This window comes from Suncus etruscus, chromosome 1, assembly GCF_024139225.1.
Source record: "Suncus etruscus isolate mSunEtr1 chromosome 1, mSunEtr1.pri.cur, whole genome shotgun sequence".
In the NCBI taxonomy this organism is placed as follows: Eukaryota; Metazoa; Chordata; class Mammalia; order Eulipotyphla; family Soricidae; genus Suncus; species Suncus etruscus.
Window position 1 is genome coordinate 185468642 of NC_064848.1, and position 19702 is coordinate 185488343.

A 19702-nucleotide genomic window follows, 5' to 3' on the forward strand; every position below is an offset into this window, starting at 1 on the left:
CATATGGGATGCTGGGAATCGAACCACCATCCTTCCTGGGTTGGCTGCCTACAAGGTAAATGCCTATCACTGTGCTATCCCTTCTGCCCATCCCCTAGGATGAAGTTGAGAGGTCTGGACCTTGCTGCACCCTATTCCCCTGCACTCCTCCTTAGTGCTCCCAGAGGACTGAGCAGTCTTGTGTCTGATCTCAGCCCTGCTTGGGTACCAGAGGATAGCAGAGCTCTCTGGCTTTCCTCCCCACAACCCCATGCCCTTTATTTGAGAATTGTCAGGGCTCTTTTGAAAAGGCTGCAGTTCTTGTTTTTGTTTTGGGGCATATCTGATAGTGCTTGGGGGAAACCATGTGATGCTGGGGCTCACTCCAGCCCATTGAGCTAGCTCTGGTCCAAGGCTGTGATTCTTATTTTTGTTGTTCTTGGTTTTGGGGCCACACCTGGCAGCTCTCAGGGGTTACTCCTGGCTCTATGCTCAGAAATTACTCCTGGCAGGCTCAGGGACTACATGGAATGCAGGGGATCAAACCAAAGTCAGCCACGTGCAAGGCAAATGCCCTATATGCTGTGCTATTACTCTAGCCTCAAGTTTCTTTGTTTTAGACTTTTTTTTTTTTTCTGGTTTTGGGCCACACCCGGTGACGCTCAGGGGTTACTCCTGGCTATGCGCTCAGAAGTCGAGCCTGGCTTGGGAAACCAGAGGATAGAACCGCGGTCCATCCAAGGCTAGCGCAGGCAAGGCAGGCACCTTACCTCTAGCACCACCGCCCGGCCCCTGTTTTAGACTTTTGGGGTTGCACTCAGCAGTGCTTTGGGGAGTTACTTCTATCTCTGTGCTCAGAATCCGGGGATCCTGGGGATCAAATTGGATGGGTTGTGAACAAAGCAAGCTCCTTATCCCTGTGCTTTCTCTAGTCCTGAAACTGTGGCTCCTTTGGGCCTGACCATCCCCTTCCTGCTTTGCTGAGCTCCTACCAGGTGCTTGAAAGCTTGGGATCTGGTTGCCTGTGTCTGTAACCCACATCTCCTGCTCCCAGACCCAGTAATGGGGCATCCTGGAATCTGGTTTCAAAAACATACAGACCATACAGAGCTCCTGGGCCCTAGCCTTTGTCATGCCCAAGCCACCTAGTGTACCTACCCTTTTCTGAGACCAGGACCTCTCAGCATGGGGTCCAGGTGACAGGCTAACTCACTGATGAAACCTACGTGTGAACTTAGGTTGGACAGCTCTGGGGGTTACACTGGGTATCCAATGTGCCAGGGATCCAGAAGTCCCTTACCCATAGGCTCTGTGGAGTTCCATCCTACAGAGCTGGCCAGTCTCCCCTCTCCTGGTACTCAGCAAGGAAAGTGGTTAAGGGAAATGCCTAGGGCTGGTGGGCAGGTTAGTTGGGTGGTGAAAAGCCCTGGAGGAGCAGGGGAGCTAGAAGGCTGAGCATGGGGTGTAGACAGGGGCTTGGCACAGGGATGAATAAATGGCCCTGGACCTCAAGTTTCACTTCATAGCCACTGTCTCCACCTTTGATTTTTTTAGTTGGGAGCCACACCTGGAGATGCTTGTGGTTTATTCCTGTCTGTGCTCAAGGGTGCTGACGTGGTGAGGGGGACCACTTGTGATACTGAGCATGGAATTCAGGATGACCACATACATACAAGGGAATTGCTTTACTAGCTGGACTTTTTCTCCAGCCCCCATCTATAGTTTTCATGAAGCTTTGACCAAAAGAGGCACCCTGGGAATGTCAGGCATTCAGAGGAATTGGGTGAGCAGCTCAGGCCTTTCTGCCCCAGTTAGAGCAGAGGTCAGAGTTCATAACCTTGCTTTCATCTGTGCCTGCCTTTGGCACTTTCAAGGCAGTTGCTGATCCTGGGATGGAACTGTGCCCTGCGCTCAGCTAGGAGGATATGAAACCTGGTTGTCCTTCCTTTGGGCAGCCTATGAGTCTAGAAGCACTCCTGTCCTATCCCAACCTGAGTCAGGAATCTGGCTGCCAAATACGCTGGGAAGGGACCAGTACTGGTTTGGGTGTGGAGGAGTTGGGGAGCCATTGATGTGACGAATAAATTCCTTCCTAAGCTCACTTAACTGGCAGGCTCTCCAGTCTTACCGGGGGACAGATATGGGGCCCCAAAGGAGCCTTCCTATGCCTATGACCCCTGAGACTCTGTTCCCAACCCTCCTGCCCCAGCCATGGGTGCACAGATGGGGGCAGATGGAACAGGTCAGTTTTATTTGGACTTTCAGCTTGTTCAGAGCGCTCGGGGCCTCCCCGCACTTCCCCTCTCCAGCGCCCAGCCCCATCTCCCCTTCTTGGGTGCCCAGCCATGTGTCTGTCCCTGGAGTCTGTGACTCCCGCTTCTTGCTGCTGCCCAGGAGGAGGGACGGGCAGGCCAGTGGCTCTGAAGAGTTGGATCTGAATGGTACATGCGTGGGCCTCAGTGGCCACGGCTGCCTGCCTGCCCAGGGCGGGGACCAAGAGAGGATCGCAGTGGAGGGGGGTGGATTCATCGTGGGGGCGGCAGACTCTTGCCGTAGGAAGCTCCCCACCTCAGCCCTAGGGACCCCCTGGCCTCCTGCTTGCTCGTCCTTCTGAGGGTTCAACTCTGAGGTAGATTTCACAGAGGGAATGGGGGGCGCTGGGGCATGGGAAGGGGTTAGCTCTTTTGAAGTAGGTCTCCACAGCACCCGGGGCCCTTTCTCTGTGCCCGCCTGGAGTCAGGGTTGGTGTGCCCTGCTGGCAGGCGTCACGGGGCTCCAGAGCCCAGGCAGCAGCTGGAAGAGAGGGCACTGGTCTCCACAGAGGCTGCTGCAGAGACCCCTGGCCTGAGGGCCGGAGCCCCAGTGCCCTCCAGGAAGCCTCTTTGGGCTACATCCTGCCAGTCTGCTGCCTTCTCCTGCCACCCACCCTCTTCCCCAGGAGGGCAGATGGGGAGAGTTGCCTGCAGGAGTGGCAAGAGGCTTCCTTCCCCCTGTGGGGGCCAGGCCAGGAGCCCTGAGCTGCCAGGGGAGAGGGAAAGGAGCTGGCATCCATGCAGGGCCAGCTCAGAAGCCCCCTGGAGTGGAGTGCCCTGGACAGAACCCTGCCTGAGAAAGAGGGGCTTGAGGGAGGGGTAGGGGCTTTGCCAGAGCCCTCTGAGAACCTCCCAGGCCCATACCCCAACCCAAGCACTAGACACCTCCTGGGATCCAACCCTGCTGAGAGCAGATGGGAGAGGGGCCAAGTGGGGGCACCCCATCCCCTCCTGCCGCAGCCCCCACCCCTGCAACGGAGCCAGGGGCCGGTACACACGCAGACTTGGTAGCTAGTGGAGGTATCTGGGGGTCGCAAGGGGCAAGGCCCCTCCACGAGATTCATGCAGCATTCAGAGTGAGTGTGTGTCTGGGGGCGACGGGACGAGCAGAGACAGCCAGCGCACAGGGTGGCACCCTAGATCTTGCTGTTCTCCAGGTGGGAGTCAATGTGTTTGATGAGGGCATCGTCGGGGTACCCAACCGGGAAACCCAGCTGGCAGAGCGGACAGCTGCGGATGTCAGAACCCACGGTCTCCATCAGGAGCTGCAAGAAGAGAGGGGAGTCATACATGGCCCCCCTTCATGCCCCTTCAACCCACCCTGCCCTTTCTGGGGCCCGAGAGGTGGGAGTATGGCATGCTGGTGTCACCAGGGCAGCTCGTGCCCAACCCCCTCCTCCCTGATGCTTTTCCTATGGTCACATTCAGTGACCATATGTCCTGCACAGGGTTCCCCAAAAGTGTCTGTGCTGCAGAAGGGAGAGCCCAGGGCCAGACACACACACACACACACACACACACACACACACACACACACACACACACACACACACACCTCTCCCACAGCCTCTCACCAGTGCCCTCTAAAAACTGTCTGCTCTGTTTCTATCCTTCCCAGGGGCACGGGTGGCTCTGATCCAAAAGTCTCAGTAATTCCATGAAACATGGAGCCGAGACACAGAGAAGAGCAGGACAGACCCGAACGGTATCACCCTGAACCTGTGAACTTGTGACAGAGCGACCCGGTGGTGGGCTGGGAGCGAGGAAGGAGCCCAGCGGTGGTGCCCAGGGCGGGTGGCAGAGGCCAGGCAAGGGGCAGCAGCAGCAGCAGCGGGGCCAGCCTGTCTGGGTGGCCCCCACTCACGTTGATGGACGGCCAGGACTGCGCGTGGTCGGCGTGGGCATAGGCGGTGGCCGCGGGCGACTCGGGGATGGGGAAGCCGGCGCAGAAGGAGGCGCAGCGGATGGCGCCCAGCTCGGGGCTGGGCGGGCTGGCGGGCACGGCCCACTCGTCCTCCTCGGACGGCTGCTTCTCGAAGCGCAGGCGGAGGCCGTCGAAGGCGCGCCGCGGGCTGAGCGGCCGGCCGGGCCCGTAGAGCTCCCCGCCGTAGGCGCGGGGCTTGGGCAGCGTGGCCGCCTCGGCCTGCAGCCAGGCGGGCGCGGTGCCCGCGTAGCCGGCGCCCTCGGCCAGCTCCGAGTAGCTGCGGCGGCCCTGGAAGCCGGCCTTGACGTGGTGGCTGGGCGGCTTGGCGTAGGGCCGCTCCCCGGGCGGCGGGGGCGGCGGCGGCCGGGGCTGCGGGGCCGGGCCGGGCGGCGGGGGTCCGGGCGAGCGGCGCTGCGGGCTGGGGGACTGGCAGGGCGGCGGCACGGGCGAGCGGCGCTGCTGGGGCGAGGGGCACGGGGGCGCGGGGGAGCGGCGCTGGGGACCCGGGGACTGGCACGACGGGCACGGGGCCGTCGCTCGGGCCGGCGGGGATGGCGAGGGGCACTGGGGGCCGGGCGAGTGCCGCTGGGACAGTGGTGAATGCCGCTGGCCTGGAAGAGAGGGGAGGAAAGGGGTGAGCGGCTGCGGCAGACTAAGCCAGGACCACCCCCCCACTTGCGCCCTCCAAGGGGGTCGCAGCCCCTCACCACCACTCCGGGCCTGCTCCTGCAGCAGCGTCCTCAGGATCCTTCCCTGCAGCGCGCTCAGCTCCCGCAGTCGGCCCAGCTCCTCCGTCAGTTCCGTGTAGGCCAGCGCCAGGTTCACCCTGAACAAGCACCCCACACCCTCAGGGTCAGGGCTGCACCCCAGCCGGCCCTGGCCCTACTAAGGTTAGAGGGCAGGGAGTTGGGGAACAGAAGGGAAATGGGGTTTCTGGGAGAGGGGCTCTCCCCATCACCTGGGCAGTCCTCCCCTCAAGGCTGCAATTACTCCCACTGTCCTAGTAGTGTCTGAGGCTAACAGTCCTGATCTCTGATTGTGGAGATGGGGCCCAGAAGCCCTGTGACTTCCAGAGGCCCTTAACTCAGCACCTCTTTCCGACTTTAAGAGTTTAAGAGTCGGAGTTTAAGAGTTCCTGACTGTACAAGCCGCATGGACCAGCGGACAGAAATGGCACCGAGGTGTTAGAGCACTGCCGCCAACCATGGTTCACCTCCCAAGCACACATACAGTCCCCTGAGCATGACCAGAAGTGACCACTGAGCACAGAGCCAGGAGTGTCCCCTCACCACTATCGGATTTGACCCAAGGCACCTCCCCCAAAAAATAATGTGGTGTTTGAATTCATAGTAGCTCTCTTCACTGTAAATTTTCTTCTAAAAAACATGAGATGTTAAGTGCAATCATATGTTCAGGGCAAGGGGACCCTCGAAAAAGATGCTCACTTTTGGGGCTGGAGAGTACAGCTTGCACATGGTCAACCTAGTTCGATTCCCAGCATCCCATATGGTCCCCCCAAGTACCACCAGAAGTGATTTCTGAAAGCCAGAAGTAACTCCTGAACATCACAGGGTGTGCCCCAAACAAACAAAAGCAATAAACTGGAAAAACATATTCACTTTGGAAAGATTGGGGACCCCTACACACAGCCTATGAAAAACTTCATTCCATAAGTGAAGACATGGCCTTCTGGCTTAGCAGAAGTGCCAGCAAATGAACTGGAGGCCAAATCTGCCTACTTCCACGTCAACTGGTTCAGTCTTTTGGGAACACAATCTGAGAATTCCTAAAACAACAAAACCCCTAAGAATTAAGCCTCCACATGACCCCACTGTTCCACTCCTGGGAATATACTCCAAGGACCAAAAAACATGATACAGAAAAGACAACTTCATTCCTATGTTCACTGCAGCACTCTTCACAATAGCCAAAATTTGGAAACAACCCAAGTGCCTGAGAACAAATGACTGGATAAAGAAGTTATCTTTACTTTTATACACACAATGGAATACTACTCGGCTGTAAGAAAGAATGAAGTCATTTAATTAGCAGATACATCGCTGGATTTGGAAAGTATCATGCTGAGTAAAATGAGTCAGAGGGAGAGCAGAAGACACCGAATGACCCCACTACTCATATGGGGGATACAAGAAACATAGGAAGGAAATAATCAGTGCTGAAAGACAATAAAAACAGAGAGTAGGGGACTGGTCCTTAGGAGGAAGTCTGATATTGGGGCTGGGGGAAGGTCAAGAGTACAGTACAGAGAAGAAAGTGGTCACACTGGACCAGGACTAGACGTTGAAAGGAAGTAAAGTGGCATAGATAATACCCTATCAGTGACAGTACTGTAAATCACAATGCCTAAAGGAAAAAGAAAAACGTGCCTGTCAGGGGCCGGAGCGATAGCACAGCGGTAAGGTGTTTGCCTTGCATGCAACCAACACAGGACGATGGCAGTTCGAATCCCGGCATCCCCATATGGTCCCCCGAGCCTGCCAGGGGTGGTTTCTGAGCACAGAGCCAGGAGTAACCCCTGAGTGTCACCAGATGTGACCCCCCCAAAAAAAAAGTGCTTGTCATAGAGGAAGGTTGGGGAGCTGAAGGAAAATGAGGGGCATTGGCTAAGGCAAATGGAATCTGGTGAAGGGACTGGTGTTGGAACACTACAAGCCTGAAACTCAATCATGAATAACTTTGTAATTCATAGTGATGCAATAAAAACAAAATATGCCCACTTTCAGGCCCATTGGTATTGCTTCTACCTCTAAATGGCCTCCAAGCTTCTCTGAACCTCGGTCCCTTCCGACGAAATCACAATGAACCAACACTATGCACCAGGCACCTCCAGGAGCCCCATGCATAGGCTTGCCAGAGGTTGCCTAGTCTTGAAGATAGGCAGGGAAGTTTTGTAAGGTGGCCACAGCTCTGTTTAAATGCTCCCATATCCGGTCCAGAGTTTGGTACCAGGACAATGAATAGAACCCGGCTGTCCACTTTCCTTCCTTCCTGCTCAGGCTTCCTAACACCCACTTCACAGGGCGTTGCAGACTCTGAGCTCAGCAGAGAAACTTTCCTCTTCTTTCTCTGGGGGAGTGGGGTCTCTGCCCTAGAGCTTGGGGATTATGGTCCCCTGCAATGCCCTCATCTAGCTCCTCCTGGATCCCACCCTGACTAGAAGCTCTAGACTCACTAGAGGCTCTGGGGCTCCACCTGCATCTCTGTTCTGGCTGTGACAGCCTTGGAGGGAGGTATTCGAGTTTTCTGAAGGGGCTCTGGATGGGGAGATTAGCTGGCGCTTGAGAGCAGCAGAGGCTCAGCCATTTGAGGCATCTCCTCACTAAGGAGGCTGCTTGCCTAGAGAGTATGAGGGAGGCCTGGGGTCCCCACGCCTTGGCAATGAGCAGGGGAGAAGCAGTATGTGACTAGGAAGGAGTGAAGGTGTGCGTGAGACTGATATGAGCATGAGAGTATGTGTGTGTGTGTGCGAGTGAGCATATGAGTGTTTTGTCTGAGCATATGTGGGAACGTGTATACATATGAACATGTGTGAATGTGTTGAGAGTGAGCAGGTGAGTATTGATTGAACATGCATGAGATGCATGTAAATGAGCACATGTGGGGACATGTGAGAGTGCATGGGTGAGCATATGTGCGTGTGAGCATTAGCATGCATGCATGTGAATATGTGTGAATGAGAATAATCATTGTGTGAGCCTGTATATCTTTAACCATGTCTATGTGTATGGATGTGAGCATGTGTGTGGGTGAGTGTGTGTTTGTTAGTGACCCCAGGGGAGTGGCTGGGACTTCGGGGGACAGGATGAGCAGAGGGGGTGCTGCTTGAGCTCGCATTCCCACTCTCCCACTGGGCAGAGCCAGGTGTCTCCCGAAGAAACTAACCTGTGCTGAAGCAGTGTGAGTCAGGCTGAGTGACTGAATTTGGGGGAACTGGAGGCCAGCTTTTGTGAAGGGAGAGGGATCGCCCCCATTCAGAAGGATGGACACAAGCAGGGAGTCCTTGTAAGACCTGCTTAGTCTTCACCCACAGTCCTTGGGTTAGCTGGGGGCTGAGTACTCCCAACCTCTTTTCCCTCCTCTGGATGGAGGAGACATCTCCCCTGGGCTAAAGGCTGGCAGAGGCTCTTTCCCACCTTTCAGTGCTGGGTTATAGGGGTTCTGGGATGTGTCCTTCTCTGGCCAGGCCACAGTTTCTCTCCTTGGATCCTGAGTGAAGAATATTAGATGGCAGTGCAGGTGGTACCTTTACAGAGAGCCTGGGAGCTCTCACCTGCTGCTTCAGGTTTCTGGCCCCTACCTCTGCCCTGTCAAGAGTTACCTCAAGTCCTACTATCCAGCTCCTAGACCCTCCTTGTAGCCAAATCAGGACAGCAGGAAATGAAGGGAACTGGCACTAGGCCAGGCCAGCTGGCAAAGCCCTTTGAGTCCCTTGGTAGGGAAGGAGCTGAGGCTGGGAGCCCTCCACCTTACCTCCACGGTCCCAGCCTGCTACATATGCTCGCGACTTAAATGACTCAGAGTAGAAAACACTCTGCCAATTCAGTGGAAAAAAAATCTCAACTTCACAACACAGCCAGGAGCCGCTCACGTGCACCAGAGATGCTCCACTTCCTCCGGGCCCCACCTGAGCGCGATTTTCCACCATCTCAAGGGCCTGGGAAGGAAGGGCAGGCACAGCGGCAGACAGCTGCTGGGGGGCTTCCTGATGGCTTTCATGATGGGGACCAGTTCTGAGTCTCTCTGGACCAGGGTGGGACCCCGAGAAAAATAGATCCCTTAAATCATCTAAAGTATGAGCAGTGTGTGTGCGCTTGAGTGAGCGTGTGTGTGAGTAAACTTGTGTTAGTATGTATGTGAGCAGGTGTGCGTGTGTGAGAATGAGTGTGGTAAATATGTGACTGTGAGTATGCATGAGTGAGCGTGAACCTGTCTGAGAACAAGTATGTGTGGGTGAGTGTGTGAGATGATGTATGTTCATATGCTCATGTGAATATGTATAAGAATGCATGATTGTGTGTGTGGTTGTGTGAGCATGAGTGGCCCTGGAGTGCCCTCCACTCTGATACTACCCAAGTTGATGACGATGTTGGTTCCCCCCACTTCTCAGAGGAGACAAGGGAGATGCACAGAGGTGAAGTCCCAAACCCTAGTCTCAGAGAACCAGAGGCAGGAAGCTGCAGGAATAGTAGCTCCAGCACTCTGGACTCTCAAGTCCAGGCTGCTGATAGCTGCGTGAGACACTGCCTTCCAGCAGGGTCAGGAAAGGGGGCAGGGGTGTGGGCAAGAGGGAAGAGGCTGGATACCCAGGACCTGAGGCAGGATTCAAAACATATCTGAGCAGGTCCTGGACTGCTCAGAGGCTGGCTCAAGGTCACAGCACAGCGGGGCACAGAGCTGGGAGAAGGATGCTCTTGGCACCTCTGCCTGCTGAGCTGGCACCTTCTGGGGAGCCAGAGTGCAAAAGGCAGAGCTGGAAAGAAGGGCCCCTCCACTGCCAGCCTTTCCCTCTTCCATCCACTTAGCCTTCACTCATTCTTTCTACGAACTCAGTGATCTCAAACCCAGAGACCATCGTCTTCACTATGATAGACAGAGGCATAGGGTGGAGAAAGCTTAAAGACCTGAATTTTCTTCCCAGAACTAGGCCCCCTTTTCTGCCCCAAACCTGCTTGGAGCCATATGGGCTTCAGAATGCTGCATCTCCTGAGAGACCCAGGATATGCAGGGACAGGGTACAGCCAGCCTCAGGGCATGGGGTGGAGTCAGAACTGAGCACTGGCCTGAGCTCTGCTGGGGTCTGACTGAGGCTCAGAGATGGTTTATTGGTCAGGTTTACCGAAGGGTTCAAGATCAGGACAGGAACTGCAGATAGAGTCTGGAATAGGGTAATATTTGGGTTAGGACCCAAGTCAGGTTTAGATTCAACTCAGCCAGGAGGAAAGCAGACATCCAGCTTTTCCAACCTCTTAGCCTGGTCCCTAGAAGTCTCCCTCTGACCCGTGCTCCCCACTTTCCCCTATGGGGGGACTTAGGGGCCCAAGTTTCTCCCACAGACACACCCAGCCTCAGTCTTCCCGTCAGACCCTCTGGGAGGCGACTACAGACACCAGGGCCATGGAGTGGACTTGAGGTTACGGGTCAGGCGGGGAGGGGGGTTGGAGGAAGTTGCTTCCACCGCGCCGCATTGTGCTCCGCCACTTCCTCTCAGACTCAGGCAAGCCCTTCATTCTCCTCCACCCACTACAATTACCACTCCCAAGGTCCTAGCACTGTTCTTCCAGGCCATCCACCAATGCTAAAGACTTCTAAGGCCACAGAAGCAGGGCTTATACCAGACAGGGAAGTTCAGGAGGCCTGCCCTGGTCAACCCAGACACCTCATCATTATTAATAATGCCCTCTTTCACTTTCAAAAGTATTTCTCTCTGGGGGCTCGAGTGATAGCACAATGGGGAGGGCACTCGAGCAATGTGTCTTCAATCCCCAGCATCCCAGATAGTCCCCAAAGCACTGGCAGGAGTGATCTCTGAGTATAGAGCCAGGAGTAACCCCTGACTGAGCACAGCTGGGTGTGGCCCCCAAACAAGCAAACCAAAAGTGTTCCTGTCTGGTCAACTGGTCTTCTGGCACCCTTCATCTGGGGAGGTTACCTGATTGCTGGAGCAAAGGCCACAACAGGACACTGCTCTTCCCCTACCCACTCGGGCCCTGCAGGTCTTCTGAACTGTACCCCATTCTGCCCAATAAAGGGGAGCTATCCCTTCATCCCATGTTTGGGGGAGATCTTGGAGGGTGGGGGGTTGTCTGCCATGGACTGAGGGTAGGGAGTGAGTCCCTGGCAGCAGGGCAGTGGTGGTGGGGAGTTTGTCTGTGGCAGGAGGAAGGAGGTTGGGGCGCTCAGGGCTCAGGCAGTCTAGCCCTCAGCAGGGCTGGGCTGGAGACAGGTTCAAAGGCATCAGTCCCACAAACCACAGGTAGGTGGTCTCAACTCAAAAGGCCTGCCCCCTCCCTCAGGAGCCCCCCTAGGGCTTAATTCCTGTGAGCAGCAGGTGCCCCGACTGGAGATTTGAAAGAAAGGAAGTTGGGGGATGAGAAGCACGAGGGGGGCCTTGAGCTTGCTGGTGCTAGTGCGGGATATGAGGCTAAGCTCCGGGTACATGGGGGGTCTTTGACTTCCGTTGACCCTCCCCTCACTGTCCTTGACCTCGTGCAGAGTTTCCATTCCCCTGAAGTTCACACTTCACCCCCACACTTAACCGCAGCCCACGCAGAAATTTGTGGGCGGAGAGAGGGGGTGAAGGTGGGCGGAAAAGAGCTATAAGACTGAACCCCCCCCAAGCCAGGATGGGGAAGAAAATGCCCCCTGATTCTGCATGGCCCCCACAGCCCTCAGCATAGGTCCCTCCCTCCAGGCTCTCCTTCTAGAAGAGACCCCAGGGACCCTCCACCCTCAGCAGATCCTTCGGTAGGGGGTCTGGGGAGGTGTTCCTGCCTCATGTCCTCAGAAAGGGCCCGCTCTCACCTCCTGCCTCTGAGTCCTGAGTCACCTCAAGTGGCTCTTCCTCCTGAACAGTTCAACCCTTGCCCTGACACTGGCCATCGGGTGCTTCGGTAATTAAACAGTCTGGAGGTGAAATCCAAGTAGGGAAGTGATAGTCTGGGGCCAGCTAGGTACCCCTTTACCAGAGGAACACTGGTGAGTGGAGTGTGGGCCAGAGGTTGAGATGGGGTAGAAATTGCCTCGTTCTGCTTGGGCAGCTCCTGTCAGATCAGTGCAGCCAGAGCCCCTGTAAGGTCATGGAAACTCTCGATCCACACTGGGGGAAGGTGTGCATTTTGGGGGGTCATAGACAACTCTCAGTCACACTGGAACAGGCTGGACTCAGGAATTCCTATGGCCCATATTAGTTCTTACATGGCCCTGGACCTAGTGTGTGTCGTGTCTTGACTATATCCTATTTGATGCCCAGGTCCACAGGGCTTATCTTTGCTGGCTTGGGGAGGGGGGTTGTCAGGCAGAAGGAAAGGAGGGGCAGGGTGGGCTGTGAGCTAAGAGCAGATGATGGGAGAATTGGGAGGGAGCACCCAGGAGCGACCTGTTACCAAAAGGAGCTACATTTATGAGAAAATAAAACTCTGGGGGAGGGAACACTTCCTCTGCAAATGAGCTCTGCCAGCCTGGGGCTGTCCGCAGACTCGCCGCCTGGCTGCCTGGCGGGCTCTAAGATAGGGTCCAGGCACCCTATCTTGAAACAGAACCAGGACCCCTGCACAGATCAGGGCTGCCAGGACCTCCTCTCTGGCCAGCTTGGGCACTGTCTAGCTCCCACAATGCAGAAGGCACCAGGCACTGAGGAAGGGCTGCTATGGCCAGGACAAGGGGCCCTTAAAAGTACCTAAGGCGGGAACAATTCACACATTCCATACCACCTGGGCCCTAGGGACCCACCATGCCTGCATGGTCTCCTTTTACTCAGAAATTAGCACTGCAGAAGGGAGACCCCAGAAACAGAAAGGTAATGCTAACAGGGTCAGGCACTGGCTCCCCGCATGAGATTTGAGGCCTGGTTGAGCTGGTTTTCGTCTTCTGGGGGTGAGGCACTCACTGGCAGAGGCTTCACTGCTGGGCTTCTAAATGTAAATTGTTTCAGAGCCAGAAAGGGACAGGAGGTTACAGCTAAGCTGGGCACACAGGCCAGGACTGGCTCAGAGCCCCGCCACAAGCCTAAGGTGCCCTCTTCGCAGAGGTCCCTAAAATCCCCTCCAGCAGCCCAGCTGAGGTGTCTCAGCCTCCAATATACCCCCCAGCTCCTCTCAGGCCCTCGCCCTCATTCCCAACCTGCCCAGCAGTTGGAAGAAGGACCAGGGAGCACATTTTTGGCATGTACAGGGCCCTGAGTTTGATCCCTGGCATCTGAGCACCACTGAATGTCACCCAGGGCCCATATGGTCTTCAAGCACTGCCAAGAGTGATTCCTGAGTGTAGAACCAGAGTAACCCTTAAGCATGGGGGTGTGTGGTCCCAAAACAAAAACAAACAAAAAAAAATAAGGGGATTTTCTTCAACTTCATAAAATAAAAATAAAAGCAGTGGCTGGAAGGAAGAGTCACTTCCCACGGGTGTGGGGGAGCCCTGAGAGAAAGTGGGCTCCTGCCCCCACCTTCTCTCCACCAAGAAAGCAGGAAAACTGGTGTTTGTTTGGTTCTGGATGTGTGCGCCTTTTTTGGGGTGCTCGGGGAACCCTGTGAGATGTCAGCTAAGCCTGTGAATGGAGGGAGCCGTACCATGTACCATGTGCCTACTTCACAGGGGCCTAGGTGCATGCAGAAGGTTTGCGCCTTATTTCTCAGAAAGTAGGAAAGGGTGAGTTCTGTGCAGATGTGATAGGCACGGGGCTCCTCATAGGCTGCAGCAGCAGCCCTCCTTCGTCATGGATACCGCAACTTCCTTGCTTCCTGGGGCCCCTCCTTCCTGCATAATTCCACACAGACCCCTTCCTGCTGCTGCCTGAACTCAAAGACCACCCCAGAGTCCTGAAACATGTCCCAAAAAGAGACCTTCTCTTTACTTCTCACTGACCAGGGCACGGTTCACCTCCTGCCGGGCCTTATTGCTGGGATAGAAAATGGGACATCCCAGCGAACACAGCACAGCAACCAGGTGGCCACAAAGCCTTCTCTGGCCTTGCCACCTCGAGAAGACAGTCTTGGGGCCAAGGAAAGGAGGGGAATGACCCAGAACGGAGTCCCCAACCCCCACTCCTTCCACTGTCCTGTGAATGACTCAGGTCTCAGAAACACAAACACCACAGGGCTGGCAGAGGGGGTGGGAACCCCGAGTTAGTGGGTGACTTACTGATCGTCCCCGACTCTTTTCACCCAGGCCATGTCCCGCTCCGACTGGTTGGAGGCCAGATCCTGAGGGAGAAGGTGGGGAGGTCCGATCACACCCTTGTCTGACCCCTGAGAAGAAGGTCAGGACCCAAAAGAGGTTTTCCAGGAGGTCCAGGGCCCTAGACTGTTACCTGGGCCCGGGTCTCCTGCAGTTGCTTCAGCTCCCCCTGGAGCCGCTCGCACTCAGCCTGCAGCTGCTCCTCTCGAAGCTGAGCACCCCGGGCCTCCCCCTGAGCGGCCTCCAGCGCCTCCTCCAACCTCCTCCGCTCCAGCTCGCTCAGACTCGGTGTAGGGGCTGGCCAGCCGGCTGGAAGGGGAGAGGCAGGGTTAGGCTGGGTCCTGCCCAGGGACCTCCTTAGACCCTCAACTCCCAGAAAGACATGTAGAAGCAATGGAGAATAAGAGCATGAGGGACTGAGCGCCGCAGACTGTGCTCTGTCCTCAGAAGGAGTGTCCCGCCACTGAGGGCAGCAAGAAAGGAGAGATGAGGGACTCTGCTTGACCTCTCCAGGGGCTCAAGTCTCCAAACATTGTCTGGGACCTGCCCTAATCACAGCCTTAGACATGTGGGACTCTGAGTGGGAGCACCCTCTGCTGGTATGCACTGGAATAGCATGGCGATTACAGGGAACGGAGTGGGGGCACTTGAGGTTCTAGAGTGAGATGAGGAAAGAGATGGTTTTTAAAAAAAGTCAGAGCAATAATAATACAGTGGGTAAGGTGTTTGCCTTGCATGCAGCTGACCTGGGTTTTATGCCCGGAATCCCATATGGTTTCTGAGCTCGTCAGGAATGATTCCTGAGTGAAGAGCCAGGAGTAAGCCCTTAGCATGGCTGAGTGTTGCCCAAGACCCCCCAAAAAGCATGGGGGCAGAAGTATATAGTAAGTAGGGCGCTTGCCTTGCAAGCAACCGACTGGGATTTAATCCCAGGCATCACGTTGCCTGAGCACCAGCAGGAGTAATTCCTGAGTGCAGAGTCAGATGTGAGCATTGCAGGACGTTGCCCAAAACAAAACACAACAAAACAAAACAGGAAGAAATGGTCCTCCAAATGGGGGCTGGGGCTGGCTTGGGGAAGCTGGAATGTGGGGGGGGTGTGTGCCTGGGGCGCTCACCATGACTCAAGCCAGACCCCCCTCTCAAGGCCAGGTAATGCAAGTCCAGCTCGGTGCAGGGGGAGGCAGGGGTGGGCGGTGGGCTCCGGCTGGGGAAGGAGGATGCTTCGCGCAGGCCTTGTTGCTGCCGCAGCTGCTGCTCCAGCCCACAGATCTGCCGCAGGTGGGTCTCCACCAAGGCCCGCTGTGGAAGAGACCAAGGGGGTGAGGGCCCCTCACCAGAACCAGGGCTTCTTCACACCTGGAAAGCCCTCACACCCCCTCCCTAAACCACTCTCGCTGAGTGGTCACAAGAGTGAGGTCCCTGCTTTCCGTCACTGCACTGCAGCCCAGATCCCTGTCACTGGCCTCCAGAAACATCTGGTCCTTTGTCTAGACCTGGTGTCTCACAAGGGCTTCCCTGAGCATCTTGGACTGACCACACCTGGCCTCATCAACCTCATATCTCAGATGGGGAGAAATGCACCTCACGCTTGGGGCTCTCTCTGGGAGTAGAATGAGTCAAACAAACCTCTCCAGAGATAAGAAGGGCCTCGCAGCATGCAGGCGCCCCAAGTGTGAAAAGGAGGCATTTACACCCCAGTCCTACAAACCTCAAAAGTGTCAGGGTTAACTCCTTTTTCAGAGGCAGGACTGATGGGGCTGGAGTGATAGTACAATGGATCAGTGGGTAAGGCACTTGCCTTGCATATGGACAACCTAGGTTCGATCCCCGGCATCTCATATAGTGTCCCAAGCTGGCCAGGAGTGATTCCTGGAGAGCCAAGAGCATCAAAGGTGTGTGGCCCTCAAACAAAAAACAGACAGGACTGAGGTGGGCTGACTCGACTGAGGTCACAGCGAGGAGTTGCTAGAGACCCACATTTCCAGCTCTGGCCTCTCTGTACCTATGCAGACCTGACAATCCATGGGCTCAGAATCACATATGCCGGCCCTCTCACCCCAGACCCTCTGCCTTCACTGACTCTGTCCTCCAGAAGCAATGTGACAGGGACAGGACCACCCCAACTGAGATCCACACCCATCCAGGGATATAAAGTCCTTGAGGGGGATTGTGTGGCCAAGGTATAGAGTCCTTTACAATTAGGATCACACACACTTACAAACACAAACACCCCTCATTGGATACTCAGACCCACAGCTCACACCCTCCCCAAGACTCACCATCTCCCCCAACTCCGTTTCCAGGTCACTCTTCTCCACGCACAGTTTCTCATAGGCTTCAATCATCTCCCGGAGCTGATCTTCTTGCTCTTTATTCTTCTGCAACTAGAGGGGGACAGGGTGTGGTACAGACCCAGTCAGGCCTATCCTGAAGTAGGAAGCTGAGCATCTTTCCAGTACCCAGGGGAAGGGAAGATTGAGCTGCAGCTGGGTCGAAGGAGTCCCCATCCATGCACCCACTTCTGCCACGGCCTTCTCTGCTCCAGGAGGCACTGCTTGCTCCCTGACACTGCCCTGAAGGCCAGACCCCTTATCACTGGCAGAGTGGGGGGGGGGGCAGCGGTGTCAAGCACAGGGTGGGGGACTTGAGGAGCATGGTATGGGGCTGATAGGCTTCAAGGGACTCACCTCATGCTGAAACTGGTTGAGCCGTTGCTGCAAACTGACCTTCTCCACCTCCAGAAGGGAGCCATCCTTGATTTCATACAGGGAAAAGTTATGTTCCTCTCCAAAGTCATTGATCAGTGGGTACTGTGGAAGACATGGGCCCTCAGGAAGGTCAGTGCCCAGCGCCTGACCCCGCTTCTGCCTCACTGTGCCCCAACCTAATAGCCTGCCCCAGAGTCCTCAACACCCCCATGCCCACATGTAGGGCCCAGTCCCCATGGGTTTCCTGCCCACTAAACCTTTCGACAAGATCCAGTCCCCCGAATCTTCCTGAGTGGTAGCTGGGCTTTCCAGGTCAGTTCCACCTCCCCAGGGGGAACCCTCCAGCTCCCAAGGTTCGGGCCTTCTTTCAGATTTCTGGATGCGCTGCAGGAGCCCTGGTTCCTGCCCAGGTTCCTGCTCACACCCAAAACTCCATTGGCTGAATTCTGACCTTGATCTCATAGACTTTCAGGCGTCGGCGCAGCGTGGCATTCTCCCTCTCCAGGCCGCCCAGTCTCTCCTTGATGTCTCCATAAGCCGTGATGAGAGCAAAGTGAGAAGCAGAACACATGTCCCCACCCAGCGAGGGGTCTTCGGGAGCATCCAGCCACACTTCACTGGGCCCCAGGGCTTCCTGGGTCAGGATGCTGATGTCATCCTCAAACATAGGCTCCATGATGAGGGCCAGGCCTGTGGCCCCCCCTGAGTCTCCTGGGAGAGCAGCAATGGAGGAGAGGGCAGGCTGGAGCTTGTCCCAGACACCGGGTGGCCTGGTAGCCTGAACCCTGCCATAGCCTAGAAGCTTCCTTTTCCCACAGCCCCTTCCAGACTAATCGCACCACCCCCGCGCCCCTCCCTGTTTCTATTCTCTGGGAATTTTTGGGGGGAAGAGATTGAGATCAAGTGAAGGCCTGCAGGGAAAGGGCACATAGGGCCGGGACAGCAGCAGAACTGGCTCCTTCCTGCCCAGGGAGAGGGGCCTTCCCAGAACAAGCCCGCAAAGGCCTATCCTGGCTCACCCCTCAACTCTTGCCCCACAGGCCCTGTTTCCCCAGTTACCTCTGGGCCCAGCTTCTCATCCCAGACCTCGGGCCTCCCAGCTCAGACTTCTGGGAGGCGGTGGCACAGCTGCTGGGTGGCAGGCAGGGCATAGCAAGTCCTGAGGCCCCCGCCCAACTTCCCAACTTCCTCCTGCAGGATCCCAGAGCTCAGGAAGAGGAAAAGCCTGTCCCACCCACACCCCTGCCTTGACCTGGGACCTACAGGAAACCCTGGTCTGCAGAGGGGGAGGAACACAGAGGGTAGGGGAAAGGGAGGCTCTGAGCTTGAGCTGAGGGACCCAGCTGAGGTGCAGAGGGGTCCAGAGAGTGCCTGCCTGTAGGAAATGGGGGAGCTTCTTCGGGAGAGAGGGCAGGAATGACTCAGGGCTCCTACTCAAGAGTAGGCGAGGGGTGCGTGCATGTCTACTTCTCCGGGGTGCCTGTTTATGAATGTGTCTGGGGCGACGTGTGGTGTGTGGGGAGAATGTGTGTGTGCGCGAGTGTGTGTGTGTGTCTGTGTGTGTATGTGTGTCTGTGAATGAGTGTAGGTGTGTCAGAGTCAATGAGCATCTTTGCAGGGCCTGGCCCGGAGTTGGGAAGTGTTGTTGGCGTGTGTGTATGTGTGTGCGTGTGTGTGTGTGCGCACGCCGGCGTAAGCGTGAGTGGAGGGTGGGCACGCGTGGCAGGGTCACGTGGGGCACTATGGGAATGTCCAGGGGCTCAGCAGGAGGGAGGTGTGAGCTTTGGGGGGGAGGGCAGCGAGCACCCCACACACTCCCCTCCCTCCCCACTCCGCCGGCCCCCCACCGGCGCTAGGCTAGGCAAGGCGAGGTGCAGAGACAGGGACACGCGTGTGACCGGGTCTGAGTAAGGAGTGTGCGCCGGATTTGGAGGGGCTGGACCCACCTTTAACCCCTTTCTCTCCGGGCCCAGCACCCACTCCCCCTGTAGCCTTGCCACTCTTGCTCACTACACCCCAGTCCCCCTACCCCACTCTGCCAGGCTCCTGGGACCCCAGCCAGCCAGCAGCCTAAGGGTGCTGTGTTCCAACCTAGGCCGCTCCGACAGATGTTCCCCTTCCTCTGCGTTCTTCACCCCTCCAGGCCCGGCGCCTCGGGAACACGGGTGGGTGGAAAGGGGGCGCCCCGGGGTAGGGGCACAAGGGGGGGCCCTTGCACGGCGCCTTTAAGAGCAGCCCTTTAAAAACCCCTGCGGCTGGGCCGGTGGAAAGGAAAGTGTCGTCCCTCTTCTCTCCGGGGGGCCCAGAGCGCGCAGCCCCCTGCCCCGAGGCGGGCCGAGCCCCCCGATCTCCAGCCCCACGCGCGCTCCGGGCCCACCCAGGGGCTCCGGAGGCATCGCGCGGCCTGGGGAGCGGCGAAGGAGCCGGGCGGCGGGCGGCGGGCGGGCGGGCGGGCCGGGACCCTTCCCCGCCCGGCCATCCCGTGCCAACTGCGGGCCGACCTCCCGCCCCTTGCCGTGGGCCACCCGCGACCCCCGGGGCCACCGCCCGCCCGCGCCCCGCAGCCCCAGCCCCCGCCGGGGACTCACTGCTGCCGCCGGTTCCTGCTCGTAATCGCACACCAGCTCCCCCCCTCCGCCTGCTCCCGCCCCAGCCGGGCACCGGTGCCCCCACCCCCCTGGCACCGCGCTCGCTCGCGCCCTGTCGCCGCCGCCGGGTCCCTCCCCACCCCCAGCTCCCAGCCCCCCTCCCTCCCGCTCCCTCCTCCCCGCTCCTCCTCCTCCACCTCCTCCTCCTCCCCGGCTGCTCCCGCTTGCTCCCGCTGGGAAGGTGCCCAGGACCCCCCAGCTTCCCGAGAAGGCCAC

The 19702-nt window shown here is 57.1% G+C and overlaps 1 protein-coding gene across 3 annotated transcripts; it reads right to left on the minus strand.

Annotated features, from left to right (window-relative positions):
* Positions 1–2208: 2208 nt before the first annotated feature.
* Positions 2209–19481, minus strand: TBKBP1 (TBK1 binding protein 1). 3 transcript variants are annotated; one of them, XM_049779316.1, is made up of 10 exons: positions 19427–19481; positions 17290–17549; positions 16818–16940; positions 16410–16514; positions 15246–15429; positions 14261–14436; positions 14092–14153; positions 4923–5041; positions 4156–4826; positions 2209–3556 (listed from the first exon to the last, which is right to left on the minus strand). In XM_049779316.1, the coding sequence occupies exons 2-10, from the start codon at positions 17512–17514 to the stop codon at positions 3428–3430; spliced, it is 1794 nt and encodes a 597-aa protein (XP_049635273.1). In that variant the 5' UTR covers positions 17515–17549; positions 19427–19481; the 3' UTR covers positions 2209–3427. The 3 variants fall into 3 exon arrangements, with proteins under 3 accessions (XP_049635273.1, XP_049635281.1, XP_049635265.1); XM_049779324.1 differs by lacking the exon at positions 19427–19481 and adding an exon at positions 18930–19087; XM_049779308.1 differs by lacking the exon at positions 19427–19481 and adding an exon at positions 17898–18128.
* Positions 19482–19702: the final 221 nt, after the last annotated feature.